We start from the raw sequence: 19370 nt of genomic DNA, 5'->3' as shown, positions 1-19370 counted from the left end.
GGTGATTTGTCACTTCCTGACCCCAGCACTCCCGTCATGTCATCCCTGTGCTCCGTGTATGACTCCCGCTCCATCTCCCTCACTGTGCCCCTATCACACGTCTCCTCCCCCGGCGGCCTCTCCTCCTCCTCTCCGTCCCTCCTCCCTCCCCCGCCCCGCCGCCCTCTCCCGGTCCCCTCCTACCGCCTGTCCCCGGGCAGGACTCGGAAGATGGCGGCGGATGATCGGCACCGGTCGGACTCGGCTAAGGAGAAGCGCCGGGAGCAGCTGAGCCGGTGGCTGGGTTCGGATACCGAGCGATGCCTGCCCCCCGGATCCATCCGCCGCCCTCCCCGGGTGCGCTTTGCCCAAGGAGCCGTGTTTATGGCCGCTTGTTCGGCTGGAGACCGGGAGGAGGTTCGGGATCTGCTGGCGGCCGGAGCCCCGATCAATGGCACCAATGTGGACGGACTGACAGCCCTGCACCAGGTACCCTGCAACCGGGGGGCTCTTCCCAGATGTCACCCCTTGTTATACTGAGTGCTGGGGTCCCTGGTACTAACGGGACTGACCCATCCTCAGTACCTTATAGCTGGACACATCCCTGTGATACTGTGCAGGACATGCTCCAGCATCATAACTAGTACAGAAGTCTGCAGATGAACACACCATCATGTATTACTTACTACTATCCCACTGTCCAGCTCCAATAACAGCACATTATACCCATATTCAGTAGTGCTCAGTGCATTTCAGCTCAGACTCCACTCTGAGTTCCTGCTACATTATTCCTATGATCAGAGGGGCTGTCATCCTTCACTGGCAAAGAAATGAAACCCAGACCACACACCGCCTGTCATCCTTCACAGTCCCCTCCACTTCTATGTGTTGGCATTTCTCAGTAATATTTATATTTTTTTCTCATTTACGTCCAATCCATCACTCCCCTTAATCAGACCTCCTTTTAATATTCATTGTTGTTTATAATACTACTTATTCTATGTTTAGTTAGGTTATCGATACCTCTCGCGGTGCCCTTGTCACTTTATCCCCTTTTGACCCCCTCCAGGCCTGTATTGATGAAAATCTGGAAATGGTTCAGTTTTTGGTGGAAAATGGAGCATGCGTGAACCAGCAGGATAATGAGGGTTGGACCCCCCTCCACGCAGCTGCATCCTGTGGCTTTGTGAGCATTGCACAGTGAGTGGCCAAATCGCCCATTATTGTTGTGTTTATTGCATCCTAAATTGGAATATATATATATATATATATATATATATATATATATATATCACACTTTAGTTATGAATGCATTTTCTTGAGGGAAGAAAAATGACAAATTTTCCATTTCTGGGAATAACTGAAATATCTTGTGCTTTGTACATCTTGCAAGGAAATAATGACATTTGTCACGTGACATTTGCAGTCTCTGTCAACATGGCCAAAATGTTTAAAATAAACTTTTGCAATTAAGCTGTGAATATTATCAATGGCGTTTGCTAATGAATGATTAAGGTACAAAATGTAAGGCAGAATGTCAGCTATGACACTACTTTTCTTACTGGTATGTGGTTAGAACAGGTTTTACCAGGGGTGCAAGGTTAACACCTTGACGCAGGCCTTTGACAGCCTGGTATTCACAGCAACACACACCTAAAATCTTATTCAGTGATGTAGCCAGCTGCTAATTAGATGTATTCCAAACCCTGTTGTCATTAAAGCAAAGATGAGAATTTCTAATATTGTTTTTGGCGACTTAAACATTTTATTACAGTAACAATCTTATTTAAAAAAAAAGTATATGTTTTTGTCAATAACTGCTATTTATGTGCAATATAAAATAAGAACAGGCATTGTGGTTGCTAATATTTGTTGTCACCTTTTTCATGTAAATGTTGGCTAGTCATCCATAGATTCAATCACGCTTTGCAATACAACATTATACAGCAACCTACTCACGATACACTACCTGAGAAATGGCTCCTCCTCTCGGCAGTCCAGTTAGGATTGTTATAATAAGAATATTGATAGTGCATCTCCCCAAGTTATTGGAAACCAGAGAACATGTTACAACATTTACCATAAGTTATTTTTTATTTTAATTGTAGTCCTGGAAAAGTCAGCCAACATGTGTGAATATGTCATGTTATGGGAGCTTCCTTATTGATTATTTATATTATTCAGAGCAGTGGTTCTCAAACTCGGTCCTCAGGACCCCACACAAGTCATGTTTTCCAGGTCACCCAGCAGGTACACAGGTGCGTTCATTACTCACGGGCACATTTAAAAGATCCACTAATTATTTCACTTGTGAATCTGTGAGGAGACCTGGAAAACATGCACTGTTTGGGGTCCTGAGGACCGAGTTTGACAACCCGTGATTTAGAGCACAGGTTCTCAAACTTGGTCCTCTGGACCCCAAACAGTGCATGTTTTCCAGGTCTCGTCACAAAATCACAAGTGAAATAATTAGCTCTACCTGTGGATTTTTAAAAATGTGTCAGTAAGTAATGAATACACCTGTGCACCTGCTGAGTGACCTGGAAAACGTGACCTGTGTGTTGTCCAGAGGACCGAGTTTGAGAACCACTGATTTAGAGATTAATATTAAAATATATTAATAGTAGCTTTGGCTATAACACTGTCATCACTCCTATCTCCTGGATTACATTCCTTACCAAAATTACTATTACCCAAGGAGCTCTACTGCTCCTTCCTATTTTAAGTAGTTTAATTCATTTATCTATAGTTGATTGATTTATCCTCTGGGCAGGTACTTGATCTCTAAGGACGCCAGTGTATCTATTGTAAATAGTGAAGGGGAACTTCCTCTGGATGTCGCTCATGAGAGTGCTATGGAGAAACTGATGAAGAGTGAGGTCAAAAAGCAAGGTAACAATGGACTCCTGAATAAAAGGAAATAATAAAAATAAAAAAACAAAACAATCTCTCACTAGCCTTGTGATTGAACAAAATAGAAAAGCAATGTTAATAGCATCCACTCTTTGGGGTATATTTACTAAAGTGTGGGTTTATAGAAGTGAGAGTGTTGCCTATAGCAACCAATGAGATTCTAGCGTTTATCTTTTGAAGGTACTAGATAAATGATACATAGAATCTGGTTGCTATGGGCAACACCTTCACTTCTATAAACCTGCACTTTAGTAAATATACTCCTTTGTCTTTATTAAGGAATCCACTACCGCTTTCCACGTGCCAAGGAATGCTCTAAGGCAGCGGTTCCAAAACTTTTTCGAATCGCAGCGCCCTAGAGTATCAGCATTTTTGTCACGGCACACCTGGGCTAAACATTTCTTATTGAGAAATTCAGCAAGAATTAAATGAAGTAAATTATGCTTCTATGTCACCCTTAGGTTCAGTTATGTGGTGGAAGACAGAGCTGCGCTTCTTTTTGTCCACAGATTTTTTGATAGGCAAAACCAGTGCTGTTGGCTGCCAATCACATTGACTAAAAATCATTTTCTTTGGTACTGGACCACCAATCCGAGGCACCCCTGCAGGGTGCCACGGCACACAGTCTGGGAACCGCTGCTCTGTTTAAGAAGTGATGTTGCCCATAGCAACCTATCAGATTCCAGGTATTATCTTCTAGAAGGTGCTAGATAAATGAGAAGTAGAATCTGATTGGTTGCTATGGGCAACATCACTTATTAAATAGAACTCCCATCTTAGTAAACTTACCCCTAAGACTTTGGGGCCCATTTATTAATGATCGCATTTTGCAATGCGATCAGGGCATGCAGTACCGCCCATGATCGCATTGCAAAATGCGATCATAGCGGCCGAATGTATGATCCGGCACATGCAGGGTGATGGGCTCCAAAAGGAGTCCGTTCCTGCGATGTGGCCGGAGGCTGCTGCGCATGCGCAGTCCCGCGGACTGCACATGAGCGGTGCCCATTGCCGGCAGAGGGATCTGGGAGATCCCTCAGCCGGCGGACATGCGGTAAGTCCCCATAGGCTACAGCGGCTGGGGCCAATATCGGGAATGCTTCGCATTATCGATATTGATACATTTGGCAGCATCACATCCCCCATAGAAACCTATGGGGGAGGCGGCTGCCAGCGGCAATGGAGGGATCGCAGCAGGTATCGGAGATACATCCAGGGGATACTTAGTATTTGAGGTAAACCCCCGAAAACAGGTGTTTTCGGGGAATTTACCTCAAATTCCCTTTGATAAATGCGCCCCAAAGTCACTAATCAGTGTATATTGCAAGTAGCATATAGCTTCTATATAACACAATATGAAGAGAGAGCTGAAAATCTGTCTGACTCCCACCAGGAACCAGAAGGAAAAGGGGAACCCTCTTTAAAAAGCAATTGTAGGGAACACTCATTTTTGTCAGCCATTTTGTACGCTGAACATAAAGCTAGGAGACATTTAGTGAAATCACCAACTTAACCATTTCCATATGCATCACTGGTTCTTAGTGAATTGATGGTGTAAATATCAGGTGCTGTTTGAGCAGTTTGAAATGGGCTTAAAGAATATCCCCCCAAAAAAACAATTGAGAAGTGAATAAACTTCTGGGCCTGTCTCCACTATTTCAATGAAGTAAAGTTTATCTCCAGTGCCAAGAGCATGACTGAACATGTTACAAAGCTATTAGCTGGTATCTGTTTGTCTGCCATTTATATCGTATAAATGAGACTCTGCTCCGAAACTGCAGGGGTGGATCTAGACTCGGCGCGGAGGGAGGAGGAGGAGCTTATGCTGAGAGACGTTCGGCGCTGGCTGAACAATGGAAAATATGATGACATCAGACATCCATCCACGGGGGCTACCCCTCTCCATGTAGCTGCAGCAAAGGGCTACACTGAAGTCATCAGGTGAGCTAGTTGAGGATCTAATATGCACATTAGGATGGCATTGTGCATGCATGTGTGAGTATAGTTATAAGGGGAAAGGAAAGTGTTCTTTGTATGGAATGAAGAAATCTAGGAAGTGGAATGTGAAATTATTGGGATTGAGCAGTTGTTTCTTTTATGATTAATCCCTGTATCATATGTCATTCTCCAGTATTAACCATCTACCGGTCCTGCTAATTTCTTCTGTAATATCTCACCCCTTATGTATCTCATCATCTACCCTCTCTCCTGCCTCTCTCATTCTCCATGTCTATCTCAGGCTGCTCCTACAATTGGGTTTTGAAGTGGACTCCCGTGACTTAGATGGATGGACTCCCCTGCACGCGGCCGCTCACTGGGGCCAGCAGGATGCATGCCGTCTCCTGTGTGAGGCTCTCTGTGACATGGAGGCTGTCAACAAAGTGGTGAGGGGGTCAGCGGTCTCCTCACACTATACACAGACTGCTTCTGCCCCCTGGCACTGCCATGGCTGGTTTTCGGCACTTATGCGATGTATCTCATGTCCGTCTGGTCTAGATGGCCTCATGTTTGCTTTTAGTATGTCTCTTCACTTTTTCTCCCCCCTTATATTCTTGTTGCATATTTCTTGTGCATTTCTTGCCTGTTTTTCTCTAGCTGTCTTGATGCAATCTTGTCCTGCTTGGTGTCTAATGGCTTTCTCTTGCAGAGTGCTCCGTCTTTTTGTTTTGTAGTCCATTGTGTTCGAGCAGATCTTGCAATGTATTCTCAATTCTTGTAGGGTCAGACCCCGTTGGATGTTGCAGATGACAGTGTGGAGTCTGTATTGGAGGAGCTGAAGAAAAAACAGAGTGTGGTGAGAGCACGTTGGGTCCGTTTTGGGGAGTTAAGAAGTAGCACAATAAATTAGCGGGGACGAATCCTTTGCACGCAAGCCGCGCCCACAATTGCACTCTCATTGCGTGCATGGCACTACATGCTAATATTCACCTACATGCTAAGTCATCTGCATCTTTCCGACCGCATCGCTCTTAGCCTACATGCGAACGCCCCAATGCCATCCAGTTACGCTACTTTGGTTGCAAGTGGCCAAGTTGGTACGTCTCTGAATCGCCCGTAGATAAGTATGCTTGGCTCGCAAGCATGCAGAGTATGAAAACATGCAAGCTCCTCTCTCACCATTTGCCTTCCTGTATTTCTTTCCAGCTACGCTTGGAAAAGATGAAGAATGCGCCGCAGATTATGTCTCAGACAAGTCCTCCCAACCAGAATGCAGCCAGCAGAACAAGGAGGTCTGTGTCAGACAAGCCGTGTTTGTGTGTTGAGTGCAAAATATGTTGGAATGAGCAGTGTTGCATGGTGATTGTTGTTCATGGGCGCGAAGGTCACACTTGGGTCATGGAGTGTGTCACGGTGGAGGTGTTGTCACTGATGTTTTGGACCGCTAGATTGTATGTCGTGCACTGATCGGTGTCACAAGGGAGATTGTGGTTCACGGCAAAATTTTCTCACAGTGCGAGCTTGGAGTTTTCTCACTGTGTGTACTGAGTGGTGTGCTATCCCGGGGCACTCTGAGCACTGATCCCTGCACGCTCCCTGCTCCACCCCATTTTCAAATAGGAGTTCTATTTCTCGTCTGAGCAGCCAGGAAAAGGTGGCACTGCGTGTACAAGACAAAGAACGCAGTGCACAGCCGCTTACCCCAACTGTACCTACCAGCCAGCCCATCGCTTCCAGTTCTGAGGAGTCCGGTTCTGATGCAGAATCAGGTGAACACACACTTCCCCTCCTCTATGTCCCTGGTGCTATTACTAATATGAATAATGAACTCCATTTTGACTTTCATATCCCTCCATCTGACAAACTTTGATTTGCACATTGTTGTCATTACATTTTTGCTGCCTTCTAGTAAAAGTACCTAGTACATCTTTTCTTTATTAAACATGACTGATGGATGTATTGGCTGACCTATAGTGTGTGAGTTTAAAAAGCTGATATTGTGGGCCCTGGCAACCCCACTACCTATTGGCTGCTAGGAGATGGGAAGCCGCTATAGCTACTACAGTTGAAGCTGGATAAGTGGGATCTCAAGGGATGGCACGTTTAGTCTCACTTAAAGAGGTATCTCACATATCCAGGTTCAAGAAGTGTTTGTTTCACTTATAGAGGTTCTTACCCCTGTAAGTCCAGGTACAGACATAGAGACTTGTCAAAACCTGTACTAATCCCAGTTACAGAGGTTCTAAAGGCGGTCGTCTCATTTATAGAGGTTTATAAACTGCACTAATCTCACTTAAAGAGGCCCTAACAGCAATCGTCTCAGTAATAAGGTGATTATTCCTAATAATCGAGAAAAATCAGTCTCAGTTAAAGAGGTTTCACAGTCTCACTAACAGGTTTTTTGGTGCAAATATGCCGGGACCTCACAATTAGTTCCAGTGATAGAGGTTTCCCACTTATCCAGGTTGGACTGTATTAATGTTATACTATGGTGCTGTATACAAGCTTCTTTTTCCTTTTTTTTACCATAAGGCAGCGTAATAGATGACTTTCAGGTTGTTTTATTACAAATATTGGTGTCCCTTGTCCTTTAGTGTACCCTGTCGCTTTTCAGGATGCTCTTACCCTCTTTTATTACATTTTATAAATCTTTTTCTTTATTTTTGGTTTTTAGACTTGTTTAGTCTTTGCCCATTGATTTGCTATCTGACTTATTTTATTTTACAGAGAAAGTAAAAGCTCAAGAAAGAATTAATAACTTGAATAATCAATTGAAGAACCTGTCGGGAACGGCAGCAAAGAAGGTGAGGGGGAGAAATATGATTTGTTTCCATTTCTGATAGTCCTCTTCCTATAAACCAGGACCAGCAGATGACCATGGTTGTTACCCACACACCTTACATGTATACTGCTATTCATAGACCCCTGCTGTCCAAGATCAGGAGAAGTCTGAGTCATCTTTAGGATCATGGCGAGCCTCCCTGAAGAAGACTGGTAGTTCTGGCACTCTGAGCTCTGGCACCGCTGCAGAAGAAGGCAGGAGAGCGGCATTACCTAAATCTGCCTCCAGCTCCCAGCTAGCAGACAGAGTGTGTATCTAGTCAGACCCTCTATGACCATCTAGTACTTGTTTCATAACTTTTTTCTTTTCAGCTTCTTCACAACCATCTTCTCAATGGACTCCACCATTTCTCTATAGCAATTCTGCTTTCATTCCTACCTATCCACCATTCATCCTTACTCTGTTTGGACTTCCCACCATCTCCTCACACTGAATTTCTATATTGCAGGAGAAGACGGGGGCTGAGCTCCGTTTAGCTCGGGTTCTTCCAAGTCAAAAGCTGCTCAGTAACCAGGAAAATGTGAGGTGAGGATAGGGATGTAAATGTTGCAAAGAAGAACATCGATGTTGGGCCATACAAATACTGTTACGTGACCGTTTTCTATATTTTGTTTTTCTTCCAAAGGGAACCTCAGTTTGTCCGTGGGTCATACACTCGGCAACGGAATAACGAAGATGAAGGACTTGGCTCTCTCCGTAGGCAGAGAGGAGATCTTCTGGCTACAAAGACCGAAACCTCCCTGCCTAAACGAGAGCCCTTAACAACCAAACCCGAAACTCCTTTGACGAGTGGGAATACTGTGCCTGCTAAAGTAGATACCACAGTTTCAGCGACAAATTCGATTGGAAGGTAATGACACCTATTCTTTTGCCAATGGGCTTAAGGGTTCCTTCAAACAGCTGCCTTAAGGCTGTCACTCAGGCAAAGCATGATAACATCTCTCTTGGACTGCAGAGACTAAGCATTACCATATAGTTGGACCTTACTGTTGGTTACAATAATAGGGGTGTAACGTCACTCATTAATGACAGACTCTACATACCTACATTTGACAAAGGTCCTTTGCGGATAGGCATTGGATGGTATGATAGACTATTCTAGCAACTGAGACCACAGGGAAAACACTGACCACCCACTAATCATGGTTACCCTAAAACTGTAAAGTTATGAATGTGTGAATTTGGGGACTGCTGGCAGCTGCCTCTTAATGATAACTGGGAGCTATATTTACTAAGCGGCGTGTTATCAAAGCTGCCGGTTGCCTATGGGATTAAAGGGGCAATATTGTTAAATGCAAAACATGCCTGGGTTTGTATATAATATTATTGCCATTTAAAAAAAAAAAAAATCCTTTGAAAACTATTTATTTCTTTTTTTTGTCTTCTCTCGCTCTTCTAGAAATAACAAGACTACAGGTACAAATTCAGAGCCAGTAACCGTCCCGGAGACCAAAGAGAGGCGCAGGTAACAAGCATTTTCCTTTCTGTGAGGACACATTTTTACACATTGACCTGATATAAAAAAAGTGTCATTGAATGTTGTTTCTTTAGGTCTTACCTGACTCCTGTGAGAGATGAGGAAGCTGAGGCTCAACGAAAGGCACGGTCTCGTCATGCACGGCAGTCCCGTCGCTCCACTCAGGTCAGTAGTGACAAAGGCATTTTCAGCCACTTACTAAAGGTCGATTTTTGATCATTTTAAAATCTATCATCATCGATGTTTGTGTTTCTAGAGCTAAATCACACATTTACTAACGGACAATTTTACATTCATCTTCTGCAGGGAGTGACACTGACAGATCTGAAAGAGGCTGAGAAGGTCATCAAAGGACAGCAGGAAAATAAAGTAGTAGAATCAGAGCCAGCAAAGAATCAAAAGGAGGAGACTAGTAAAGACAACCAGACAAAAGCAAGGAGCAGTCGTGCAGCTGCTGATGATGGGGTGAGCGGCCATGTTGGATACCGATACTATAATCTAATGTGCTTATATAGCGAGTTGTGGCTGGTACCGTGTTTCCCCGATAATAAGACACTGTCTTATTTTTTTTTTTGGGTTCCAAAAAACACCATAGGGCTTATTTTCGGGTAGGTCTTATTTTAACTAACATTGACAGCAGTGCCCCTTATGCAGGCCCCCCCCTGTAGCAGTGCCCCTTATGAAGGCCCCCCTGTAGCAGTGCCCCTTATGCAGGCCCCCTTATTGCAGTGCAAGCCCCCCTGTAATTGATCCCCCACCAGTACAGTACGGTACTTACCTGAGTCGCCGCCGTCCGGGATGTTGCTCTCACTTGCGCGCTGACTGGTTCTAACATGATTCAGCAGGCGCGGCCGCACAGGATCCTCAGCGCGCGGGTGACGTCATGACGTCACCCGCGCACTGCATGACTGGGAACACTGGTCTCTGCAGCGTTCCCAGCTCCAAAAAAGATACAGGTAGGTCTTATTTTCGGGGTAGGGCTTATTTTAGACCGGGCTACAAAAGTAGGGGTAGGGCTTATTTTCAGGGTGGTCTTATTATCGGGGAAACACGGTACATACAGTTGCTGTGTTCTGATTTTGCAGGCAGAGGTCAGCTGGAGGGCTCGTATCGCCAGTTTGCAGAAATCCGATCTTTTAGGAATAACCACTCCAGAACCAACGCCGACCTCTTCGGGCTCCCACAGGCGAGGTATAGGGCAAAGTTTAGAGAGCAAAGGTTAGTTTTTGGCAGAAGAATTTCTGGTGGGGAATATCTACGGGGAACCTGAATTGAGAGTTAAGTGTCCTCTACAGAGGTGCAGAAGTCCCAGGAGGACGAGAAAGAAAGTGATGAGAAAGGTGGGAGGAACAAGGCAGGGGTGCGGGACCGGAGGCGGCCACGAGGGAAGAGGCGATCCACCGGAGTTGAACTGACCACTAGAGATGTAAGAATTAAGCCTTCTGTGTTGTAGCATATCTAATGCCTGTATGAGAAAGCTTTATGGTACTATCCTAAGCGGTATAGAAGAGGGAGACTTTTGGCGGACAAGAACTTGCATGGGGTCTTCAAGGGGCACATTACTCTTAAAAAACTGTATGATTTGTAGAACCTGCCTGAATGCCGTTCAGTCCGACTAGTTGGATTTCTCCTCGCACCCTCAGGAGGGTGCAAGAAGGAATCATTAAAGTGTCGGCCGCGAGACTGTTTTCAGGCACAGCGCGACACTAGCAGCCTCACGGCTGGCACTTTAGTCGGAGAATGGCGCTTCTCACAATTAAACACCCAGGTTAAGTCGCGAGAACTGGCATTCTCCGACTTAACTGCTTCCCGTCTGAATAAAAACCTCAGTAAAACAATGAGTTCCCTATTTAACTCCCCCTATAATTCAATTGTTTGTAGATTCCGTAGCTCCCGTCTAAACTGCACTGTAGCTCCCTTCTTCTAAACCGTTTAGATGGGAGCTATTCAATTGTTTGCGAGATCAGCTCCGAGGCTGCACTTAATGTGGACTTCTGCTCACACCCTCCTGAGACGTGAGCAGAAATCCGTGTAAAGTAGGGCTTTGGGGCCGGTCACCAGTGCCGGGGGAGCGCCATAACTGCAGCCCGGGAGAAGATGCTTAACGTGACTAATACGGAGCAGTCTCGCGTAAGAATGGTGCTGGTCGCACAAACATTTGGATAGCTCCCATGCAGTTTAGATGGTAACTACACACAATTGAATCGCCCCCTATGTATAATTAATTTTACCTCCCCTGAGAAAGCAGTATGTATGGCAGTTAACACTCGGATATGTATTTAAAAGCAAGTCACCTTATTAGCTAAACACAGTGTAGGAAGCCCTTTTCTGAGCTTAATCAATATCCTAAAACGCTGCCTATGAATTCACAAGGGACCACCAATGGCATCAGTTAGTGCTGGACCAATGTTCATTCGAATACAGCTTATCCACTCACTAAAAGCTAATGAAGGCGAGGACACAACCAGTTTGTGCGCTAGGCTAATATTTACAAGAATGCAGACTATCCATTTACCGTGAACTAACGCTATTGCTAGTCCCTGCTGAATGGATTGACTACATCCTCATGGATTTTGGCTAAAACCACAATAATGGTTGCATCCACTAAGTGTAGGTGTGGTGCATTTCAGCCTAACGTTAGAAGTGCTTGCTAATCAGTTTCCTGTATGTTGATTCATCAGCTAGCTTGTTCTATTTTGCAGAGCGATGGAGAGGATTCAGAAGAAGAGGATGAGAGTCCGCAAGCTCAGGTGCTTGGACTTTGTGTAACTTTGCATGGTTTTGTGACTTGTATACTCTCAGTAGAGTGGGAAACTAATACGTTTTAGGGGGTACTTACTAATGCTTTTTATTTTATATCTGTTTTGTGCTGCGTGGCTATTGTGCTCTCTAATGGGTAAGTGAGCTGCTATGAAGTATATATTCGATCTTTCTGCTATAAGCAGCGGTAGGAGGCGTAAACGCTATATATTATTCACTGATACTTATCCGATGTGTGACAATTTGTTTCTTGTATTTTTCCTCCTAGGTAGATGGACATAGCTCTCGGTAAGAATTGTTTATTTAATGTCTATCTTCATCGGTTTTTCTACGGATTTTTGCCGATGGGTGGGCTCTTGTAGATCAAGTGCGTGCAGGGAATGGGAGCCATTTAGTTAACCCCTTTTAGATTAAAAACTGTAATATCTAGCACTGCCTATACCGATGTTTAGAACAGTTGCGTGAGTTAAAGACCATTCCAGGGCATAATGTATAGTACAGTGTATACAATACGTGATAATGAATATATATATATATATATGTATATATATATGTGTGTGTGTGTATAAATATACATATAATCTGAATATTTTGGTGAAAATCAAAGTTTGAACAAAAATTGGACATTGATTAACCTCTTTCATTAAAGTGTGGGAATAAGGTCTGTACCACTCATTTGCCTGTGACTATTTTCCAGGGCTAAGCCAGTCTCTAATGCGCACACTGCAAGCCGTATAGAAGCTGCCATTGCGGCTGAGCACAGGGACACCAAAGACTTCAAAAAAGTAAGTTCTAGGCAACTCTGTTGTATTGTGGATTATGTAGACAGAACTTATAGTTGTGTATTGTAGTATGTTAGTGTGCTATAGTTTGAAAGTAACCAACATGCCCTCTCCCCCATATAGTAAATAGGGGTGTTTTCCTCCCCACCTTTGAGAACCACTGTGTTACCTTAATCCAGGACCCAATCACGCTTTAGGTTGACCAATTTCCTTACAATGAGATTTACAGAAGGTCTTTAGCTATTCAGTATAGATCTGTGGAGTGTTAGGGAGTAACTTTGTGCAATATAGGGAGCATATAATGGTAATTATGTACAGCGCATATTATTTTAGCTGTCTACACAGTAAACATCTTGTCCCAGGAATAGCTGGTGCTGTGTAATCTATAATTCTTCTGTGGCTTGGCTTTTGTCGCTGAAAGTCTTTATGTTCCCCACTCTGAAATACACAGTCAGAATTATCTGTTCCAGCCTAGATAGGTCCCAAGGCTGCTTCATTGGCTGTTTGTCCTGCAAATATTTGGCCTCACTCTGTGTTTATTTGAACGTTCTGTTGTTCCAGCTGTATGAAGACTTGATGAGAGACAATGGACGTCTTCGCTCCCAGCTGCTAAACACCCAGAACTTGGTGAATGACACAAAAGCAGAGCTGGAGAGAGCCACCCAGGTGAGAGAGCAATAGGCGGTAACAGCAGCGCTTAGTGCAGTGTCAATGAAAAAGCCAATTCTACGTACGGCATTTGTAGGTAACTTGGGCAGTGAGCCGGTATAATCTCACTGGAGGGTTACAGACTGCTTATTTCCATCAACTTGCTTGGATGTAACGAAGAAGCTTCAGATTGTATTTAAATTACATATATAAATGAAACCTATATAATTGTACTCTTAAAAATAACTTTGAACCTTTTTTTTTTTCACCCAGCGACAGGAAAGAAGCGTTGACAGATCTTTTCTCATTGACACAGAGAAAAAGGTGTGGTGTTGTTATTACATAGATATATGATGCTGGATGCCTTCATATTGTGATATTTCTTATTCATATCTATTATCTTTTTTTTTCTTTTTGCTTCAGGAAAAGGTCATCCTTGAGCGCAGATTATCTGAACTTCAAGAAGAACTCAAGGTGAGAGAAAATATAGAGGGCCCCATGTCTACTAGATTTCCCATTACATGCCCCATATTTTCAAACCCAAATTATTTGTTTAAAGTTGATGGTTTTGTAAATAAATATAGTGAGATCCTATGTTAGCAGGGCCCTTGCAGGCAACGGCTTTGGGTAACACAGCTTGGAGGGTTGCACTGGTTTACTAGAGAAGAAGGTCTCTATGATCTGGGAGGGGTATTTAATTTTTTTTGCCGGTGGCTGTAAGTAATGGTGCTCAGATCGAGTGCGAATGCCGTGGGCACACAGGTATCTGATCGCAGCCTCCTGAGCTGGTGAGCTGAAATCATCAAAAGCCCTGTTTTGGGCGTGCTGTTTGAACTTTAGGGGTCTATTTAGTAAGCAGTGTTAGGAGAAGTGAAAAGTGATAGGAGCTGATTGGCTGGCACCTTAACTGCCATCTCACAGGCTGTGTTTGAAAAATGAAAGTTGGGAGCTGATTGGCTGGCACCTTATTTCTTTTCACTCTTCACTTTTCACTTCTCCTAACACTGCTTAGTAAATAGACCCCTTAGACTGGTTTAGCCACTTTACACAGCTAAATCCGGTCTATTTGCGCACAACATGCGAAAATTTTGGCGACCCCAAAAGAAATTGTAATATCAACCTCCGATTTTTTTGGTCACTTTAGACGGTAGATCGGGTGCGAAAAACAATTGAATTCCGCACCCCCCCCCCCCCCCCCCCCATCATGGACTTTCTAGTTAAACATTTGCTTTGTGTTATTTTAGGTAGTTTGGTGCTGCTTTTGTTCTAGTGTTTTAGCTAATCTGCAGCTGTCAATATGCAGGAAGTAGCTAATTGTGTCTGTCCAGAGGTTAAGGTATAATTGCGATAGTGTCTATGAGTATGTTGTGTGTATCTGTTGGACACTATTACCCGGCCTGTCAGGTACCAGCTGTAACCATCATTCCCCTGATGAAAGTCCAACAGAGTTGCAGATCGTTACTATTATGTCATATTTTTGGGCCATCATCTGGAAGACGCAATCTTAGCTGTTTTTATAGGGGATGGGCGCTTACAGATGGCCTGAAAGTTTGCATTTCATAATGCCCTGTAGTTGTATATGGTCTCCATAGCAATGCACAAAGCAAGAGGATCAAAAAGTTTGCAGAATATAAGCGGAGCAAGACTTTTTTTGTAGTGAAATAAATTCAAATGTCCATTATGACATGGCTTGCTAGCTTTACATTAAATTGTTTAATATATGTATAACAGTAGGGAGACAGCCTGTCACAAACATTTCTTGTTTCCGTAGTGAGTTAATTGTTGATCCTGTTTGTACAGTGCACAGAACTACCTGATTGATGTCGTCTAAATGTATTTTTCTTCCACCTTCTCACAGGCTCTCGGAGACCTGAAGGCTGATAACCAGCGCTTGAAAGATGAGAATGGAGCTCTAATCCGAGTTATCAGTAAGCTGTCTAAATAGCACGGCTGCCTCAGGACTGCCCCGTGACCTGCTCTCTCACGTTTCACCCTATGGGGGACAGAACAGGTGGACATACGGAAAATATTACAGGGAGCTGGGGTACAAAGGATGTGTGATAAGCCCCTTTTCCTTCTATCACTTCACCCCTTTTCCGCACAGCCACCTCTGAGACTGTCTGGGAATTGTCACATCAGAGGCCATGTTGTCTTCTTGGAGCATTGCCAAAAAGGCCAAGACCATCTGCAGAAAAGGGGTTTTTATACCTGTATTCCCCCCCTCCCCCCCCCCCCCCCCCCCCAAGAAAAGAAAAAAAAAACAGAACAAAAGAACACGCCCACTTGAGGCCCTCCCGGTCTGTTTTTTTGTTGTCATCTATGACAGATTTTTGGTTTGGAGAACTAAAACCTCTTCAAAGGGACAATATTCACCACTGCTCTCTTGGCAATATCGGTTGATGAGAGCTAACACTTAAGAATATATTTTCTGTACAGGCTTTAGTTGGACACAAGAAAATGACCTTCAAACTATGACCTCTGAATTAACTAAAAGATTTCCACTTCATACGGTGGCGTTCCTCGCCGATCTATGTAACCACTGGAGAACCCAGGATCCAAAAAACAATGCAGTTCTGGTAAAAAAAAAACTCAACTGGACAAACAAATCAACCATATCTTTCACCATCGACGAACCCCCTTGACTTTTGTGTAGTACTGTGGGATTCTTGGAGAGGGTCCCAGACTGTCGGACAGTGGTCCAGAATTGGGATGCTTCTTGGGTGACTGGGACCTCTGATGTAAGGAGGTGGCTGCTTTATTATGTCCAGACCATTGTGTCCTACCCCTTGTGTGCAAAGCGAGATAATCACAGGATGGAGCACAGAGGTCTGAGCGGGGTGAGCAACATTTGACCATCCAGATCCAAAGTTTGGGAAGTGCACAAATTTGTACGATCATGTTTTTGGTTTGGTTTGTTGTTTCCAAAGTGTTCTTTTTCTCTTATGCAACTGATGTCACGATGTTGAAATAAGCTGCCGGTTATGGGTAGGTAACACGTTACAATCTCTTTTTTTTTTCATGAGCACATTTGCAACACTAAACTCCAATGCATTATTTTCCCCACATTTGTTAGATTTTGTTCTTGTTGATCAGGGAGAGAGGATTTTATTTATTATATATTTTTTATTTTATTTTGTTGAGCAGAGTGGCAGTAATAACTCATTTTTCTTTTGTATCCGTTAAAATACCAGATCCATCCTAGTGGAGATTAGATTGCAGGAGAGGCTACTACTGCAGGTTCTTCTGTCACTTAGTCCTGACCAAGCAAGTAAGAGACAAGGCTGTTCCATTGGCCTGACTCACTCTTTGCCAATGTCGTACCTTTTTATCACACCGTGGTAGCCCAAGCACTGAAACTCACCCGAATGGACTGTGGGCAGGGGTCTAAGCTTTAGTAGACTTATCTGTTTTTATAAAAAAAGTAAAATATATAGATCTGTGATAGCGATTCTCAGAAGTATCATTTATACGAGACCAAAAAATGCCAGCAGCCACGCCAGTTTTATAGGGGAATATTTTTTAAAACTGATGCACAAGAAATCAAGGTCCACGTCATATTTTTCTAGTACAGTTTAGAAAGTGAAAGCAGATATCTGATTGGTTGCTCTTTGTCCAGAACAAACTTTCTGTGCACCAGTTTTCATGGATGTTCATCATTAATAATGGCCTCACTCACAAATATGCAACATTCAGTAACCCGTTCTGCCTCTTTTTATGGTTATTTAAATCCTTTTCTGCGTAGACCCTACATTTTCCTCAAACCCTCGTTAGTCATAATGACTCTTATGTTCAAATGGATGCAATGTGGGCATTTCTCTAGCAGAAAAGTGGTTAATCTGTGACGAGGCAGAAATCTGTCCCTGTTCCCAAAACATAGAGGGAAAGAAATTCTTTATGCTGGAAGCAGAGCAGTGAGAAAAAACAGGAGGCTGGAATCTAACACTTTTCCTGGCATTGAACCAGCTGAGAGACGGGGGTCTGTAGAGCTGACAGTGTAAGCACATGCCTTGGATAGAAGGAGATGAGAAGCTCGTACTCCCCCCGGTACCTCTCCAATCATTCCTGAATCGTATCCCGAATCTTCCTCCTCCTCAATCAGTGTGCACCGTGTCAACTTCTGCCTGTGTTATTTTTCACTCACGTGTTATTATAATTTTGTGCAATATATTATATTTATAAATTGTTTTAACAAACACTGCATTTTTTTTTTTTGTTCCAAGTTGCAGTACTGCCTTTTTGCTTTGATATTGTTTATATAATTTATAAATGCACTGTTTTTATTTTGCCAGGCACTAATTTGTGTGTGTGTTTGCTCATTTGCCATTGTTCCGACGTTTGTCATGTGACCGTGCCCGGTTCTGTCCTTTTCGTGTCAAACACAGGAATTGGCAAACTTTGACACTCCATCTTGTAAATGGAAAACTTACTTTATCATGTGGAGTGCCGAGGGTTACCTACACCTGCCTTAACCTGATTGATGTGTCCCATTCCATTAGTATCCTCTTGTGTAAGTACGTAGGTCCTTCTGAACAGCCTTGTGTGTCTTATCGGTGATGGGATATCCTCTCATCACACCAAACCTACAAATAAACTCACTTTGAAACCTGTATTTGTTACCTGTGTGCTGGTTCAACCTGTTGGTGTTCGATTCTCTTTGGCTCTTGAGCAGTGGAGCTGGTTGCTTTTGGGTTTGAAGGCTACAGGGCAAACATTAACTTTGTTAATAGAGGATGCTCTCGCTCACTTAAATGCTGCAGATTTTATTTCTGAATCAATAAATCATTTATTAGTCCCCAGCTGCTAAATTGCAACTCCCAGAATACACTGCCAGGTCATGTAATTATGCCGCACTTTAAGGCAGGGATGGGTACGGGATGCCAGCGCCCGGAATCCCGGCGGCCAGAATCCGGACATCTGCATCCTGACAGGGTTAGGATACCGACACCTGTCGGTAGGTATCCTAACCCTCCCCCTCTCCCTACTTCTAACCCTCCCTCCCCGGTGCCTGAATGTAACCTCTCCCCGTAGTGCCTAAACCTAACCTCCCCTCCCTGCACCCTAAACCTAACCCACCCGCCATAGTGCCTGCCCCCTAACCCAGCTACTTGCCTTCGGGATTCCAGCGGTCGTGATTCCAGTGCCGGGATTCTGACACTAGCATTCTCAGTGCTGGAATACCCGCGGACGGGATATTGACCGCATCCCATTAAGGCATGCTGGAATTTTGACAACAGGTTTGGTGTTAGCTATCCGAGAACAAGAGTTTGCTGCTTTATTAGTGAGCACCAGGCAAACTGAATAATTGTATGATGGATACGTCTGTATTAAATATACTCAGAATCCAATATTTATTCCAGGTTTCAGTAAATGATTTATAGCACAGGTTTAATAATATATAACAAGTAATTTCAGTTTCAGAATTATAGATTTTATATGCGATGTCTGTTTTTTCTTTTAATATTCCATAAAGATTTTAATAGGAGACACGTATTTGGTTAGAATCAAGAAAAATATAGCCTATTAATGAAATAGTTTTAGAGGGTAATATAGCGCTATTTGGACAATTAGGACCAAATTTTATAAGGTGACAGTTTAGTGGTAAACTCTCATATTTTCTAAACTCTGCCAATGTAATAGAGTCTGAGAACATGCAAACTCACATGTTTTTCAGACTCCAAAAACTCACAATTAAACTCTCAGATGTTTTCCCTTTTTGAAGATGAAACTCGACCGATGTGTGAGAATTTACTGCTAAACTCACATTTTCTAATATTTCACCCTATTATATTTGGCCCTTAAGGGGGGTATCCACTACCAGATCTGAAAACGACTGCACGATTACGACATTGTAATCGTGCAGTCGTTTGTCAGTTGTGTGATGAGCCTGCACTGAACGAGCAGTCGTTCAGTGCAGACTCATCAATCATCTGGAAACATGCTGAACCTGACGATATCGTCAGGTTGACCAGCATGTTGGAGAGATCATAGATGTCTAAACGACCAGCGGGCACGTGCATCGCTGGTTGTTTTA

General features: G+C 43.5%; 1 protein-coding gene across 5 annotated transcripts; it reads left to right on the top strand.

The window, feature by feature from the left end:
• Nucleotides 1-73: 73 nt before the first annotated feature.
• Nucleotides 74-17946, top strand: LOC148479636 (protein phosphatase 1 regulatory subunit 12A-like). Of its 5 annotated transcripts, none has more exons than XM_088454507.1 (24): nucleotides 76-468; nucleotides 1049-1179; nucleotides 2753-2871; nucleotides 4674-4833; nucleotides 5132-5276; nucleotides 5612-5686; nucleotides 6037-6122; nucleotides 6475-6599; nucleotides 7558-7634; nucleotides 7752-7919; nucleotides 8121-8197; nucleotides 8298-8522; nucleotides 9072-9137; nucleotides 9224-9314; nucleotides 9456-9614; nucleotides 10235-10367; nucleotides 10445-10575; nucleotides 11852-11899; nucleotides 12178-12197; nucleotides 12607-12694; nucleotides 13253-13357; nucleotides 13613-13663; nucleotides 13763-13813; nucleotides 15198-17946. In XM_088454507.1, exons 1-24 carry the CDS (start codon nucleotides 211-213, stop codon nucleotides 15282-15284), a joined length of 2676 nt encoding a protein of 891 aa, XP_088310633.1. In that variant the 5' UTR covers nucleotides 76-210; the 3' UTR covers nucleotides 15285-17946. The 5 variants fall into 5 exon arrangements, with proteins under 5 accessions (XP_088310635.1, XP_088310636.1, XP_088310633.1 ...); XM_088454506.1 differs by having other exon boundaries at nucleotides 6451-6599; XM_088454508.1 differs by lacking the exon at nucleotides 7752-7919 and having other exon boundaries at nucleotides 6451-6599.
• Nucleotides 17947-19370: the final 1424 nt, after the last annotated feature.

Source organism: Taudactylus pleione, unplaced genomic scaffold, assembly GCF_031769625.1.
Source record: "Taudactylus pleione unplaced genomic scaffold, aTauple2 ptg000619l, whole genome shotgun sequence".
In the NCBI taxonomy this organism is placed as follows: domain Eukaryota; kingdom Metazoa; phylum Chordata; class Amphibia; order Anura; family Myobatrachidae; genus Taudactylus; species Taudactylus pleione.
This window is presented reverse-complemented; position numbering and strand designations above follow the sequence as displayed.

Coding starts and splice junctions, on each gene's coding strand:
- LOC148479636 (XM_088454506.1), top strand. CDS start 211: ATGGCGGCGGATGATCGGCACCGGTCGGACTCGGCTAAGGAGAAGCGC. Junction 8,198..8,297: donor AGTAACCAGGAAAATGTGAG/GTGAGGATAGGG, acceptor TTTCTTCCAAAG/GGAACCTCAGTTTGTCCGTG. Junction 8,523..9,071: donor GCGACAAATTCGATTGGAAG/GTAATGACACCT, acceptor TCGCTCTTCTAG/AAATAACAAGACTACAGGTA.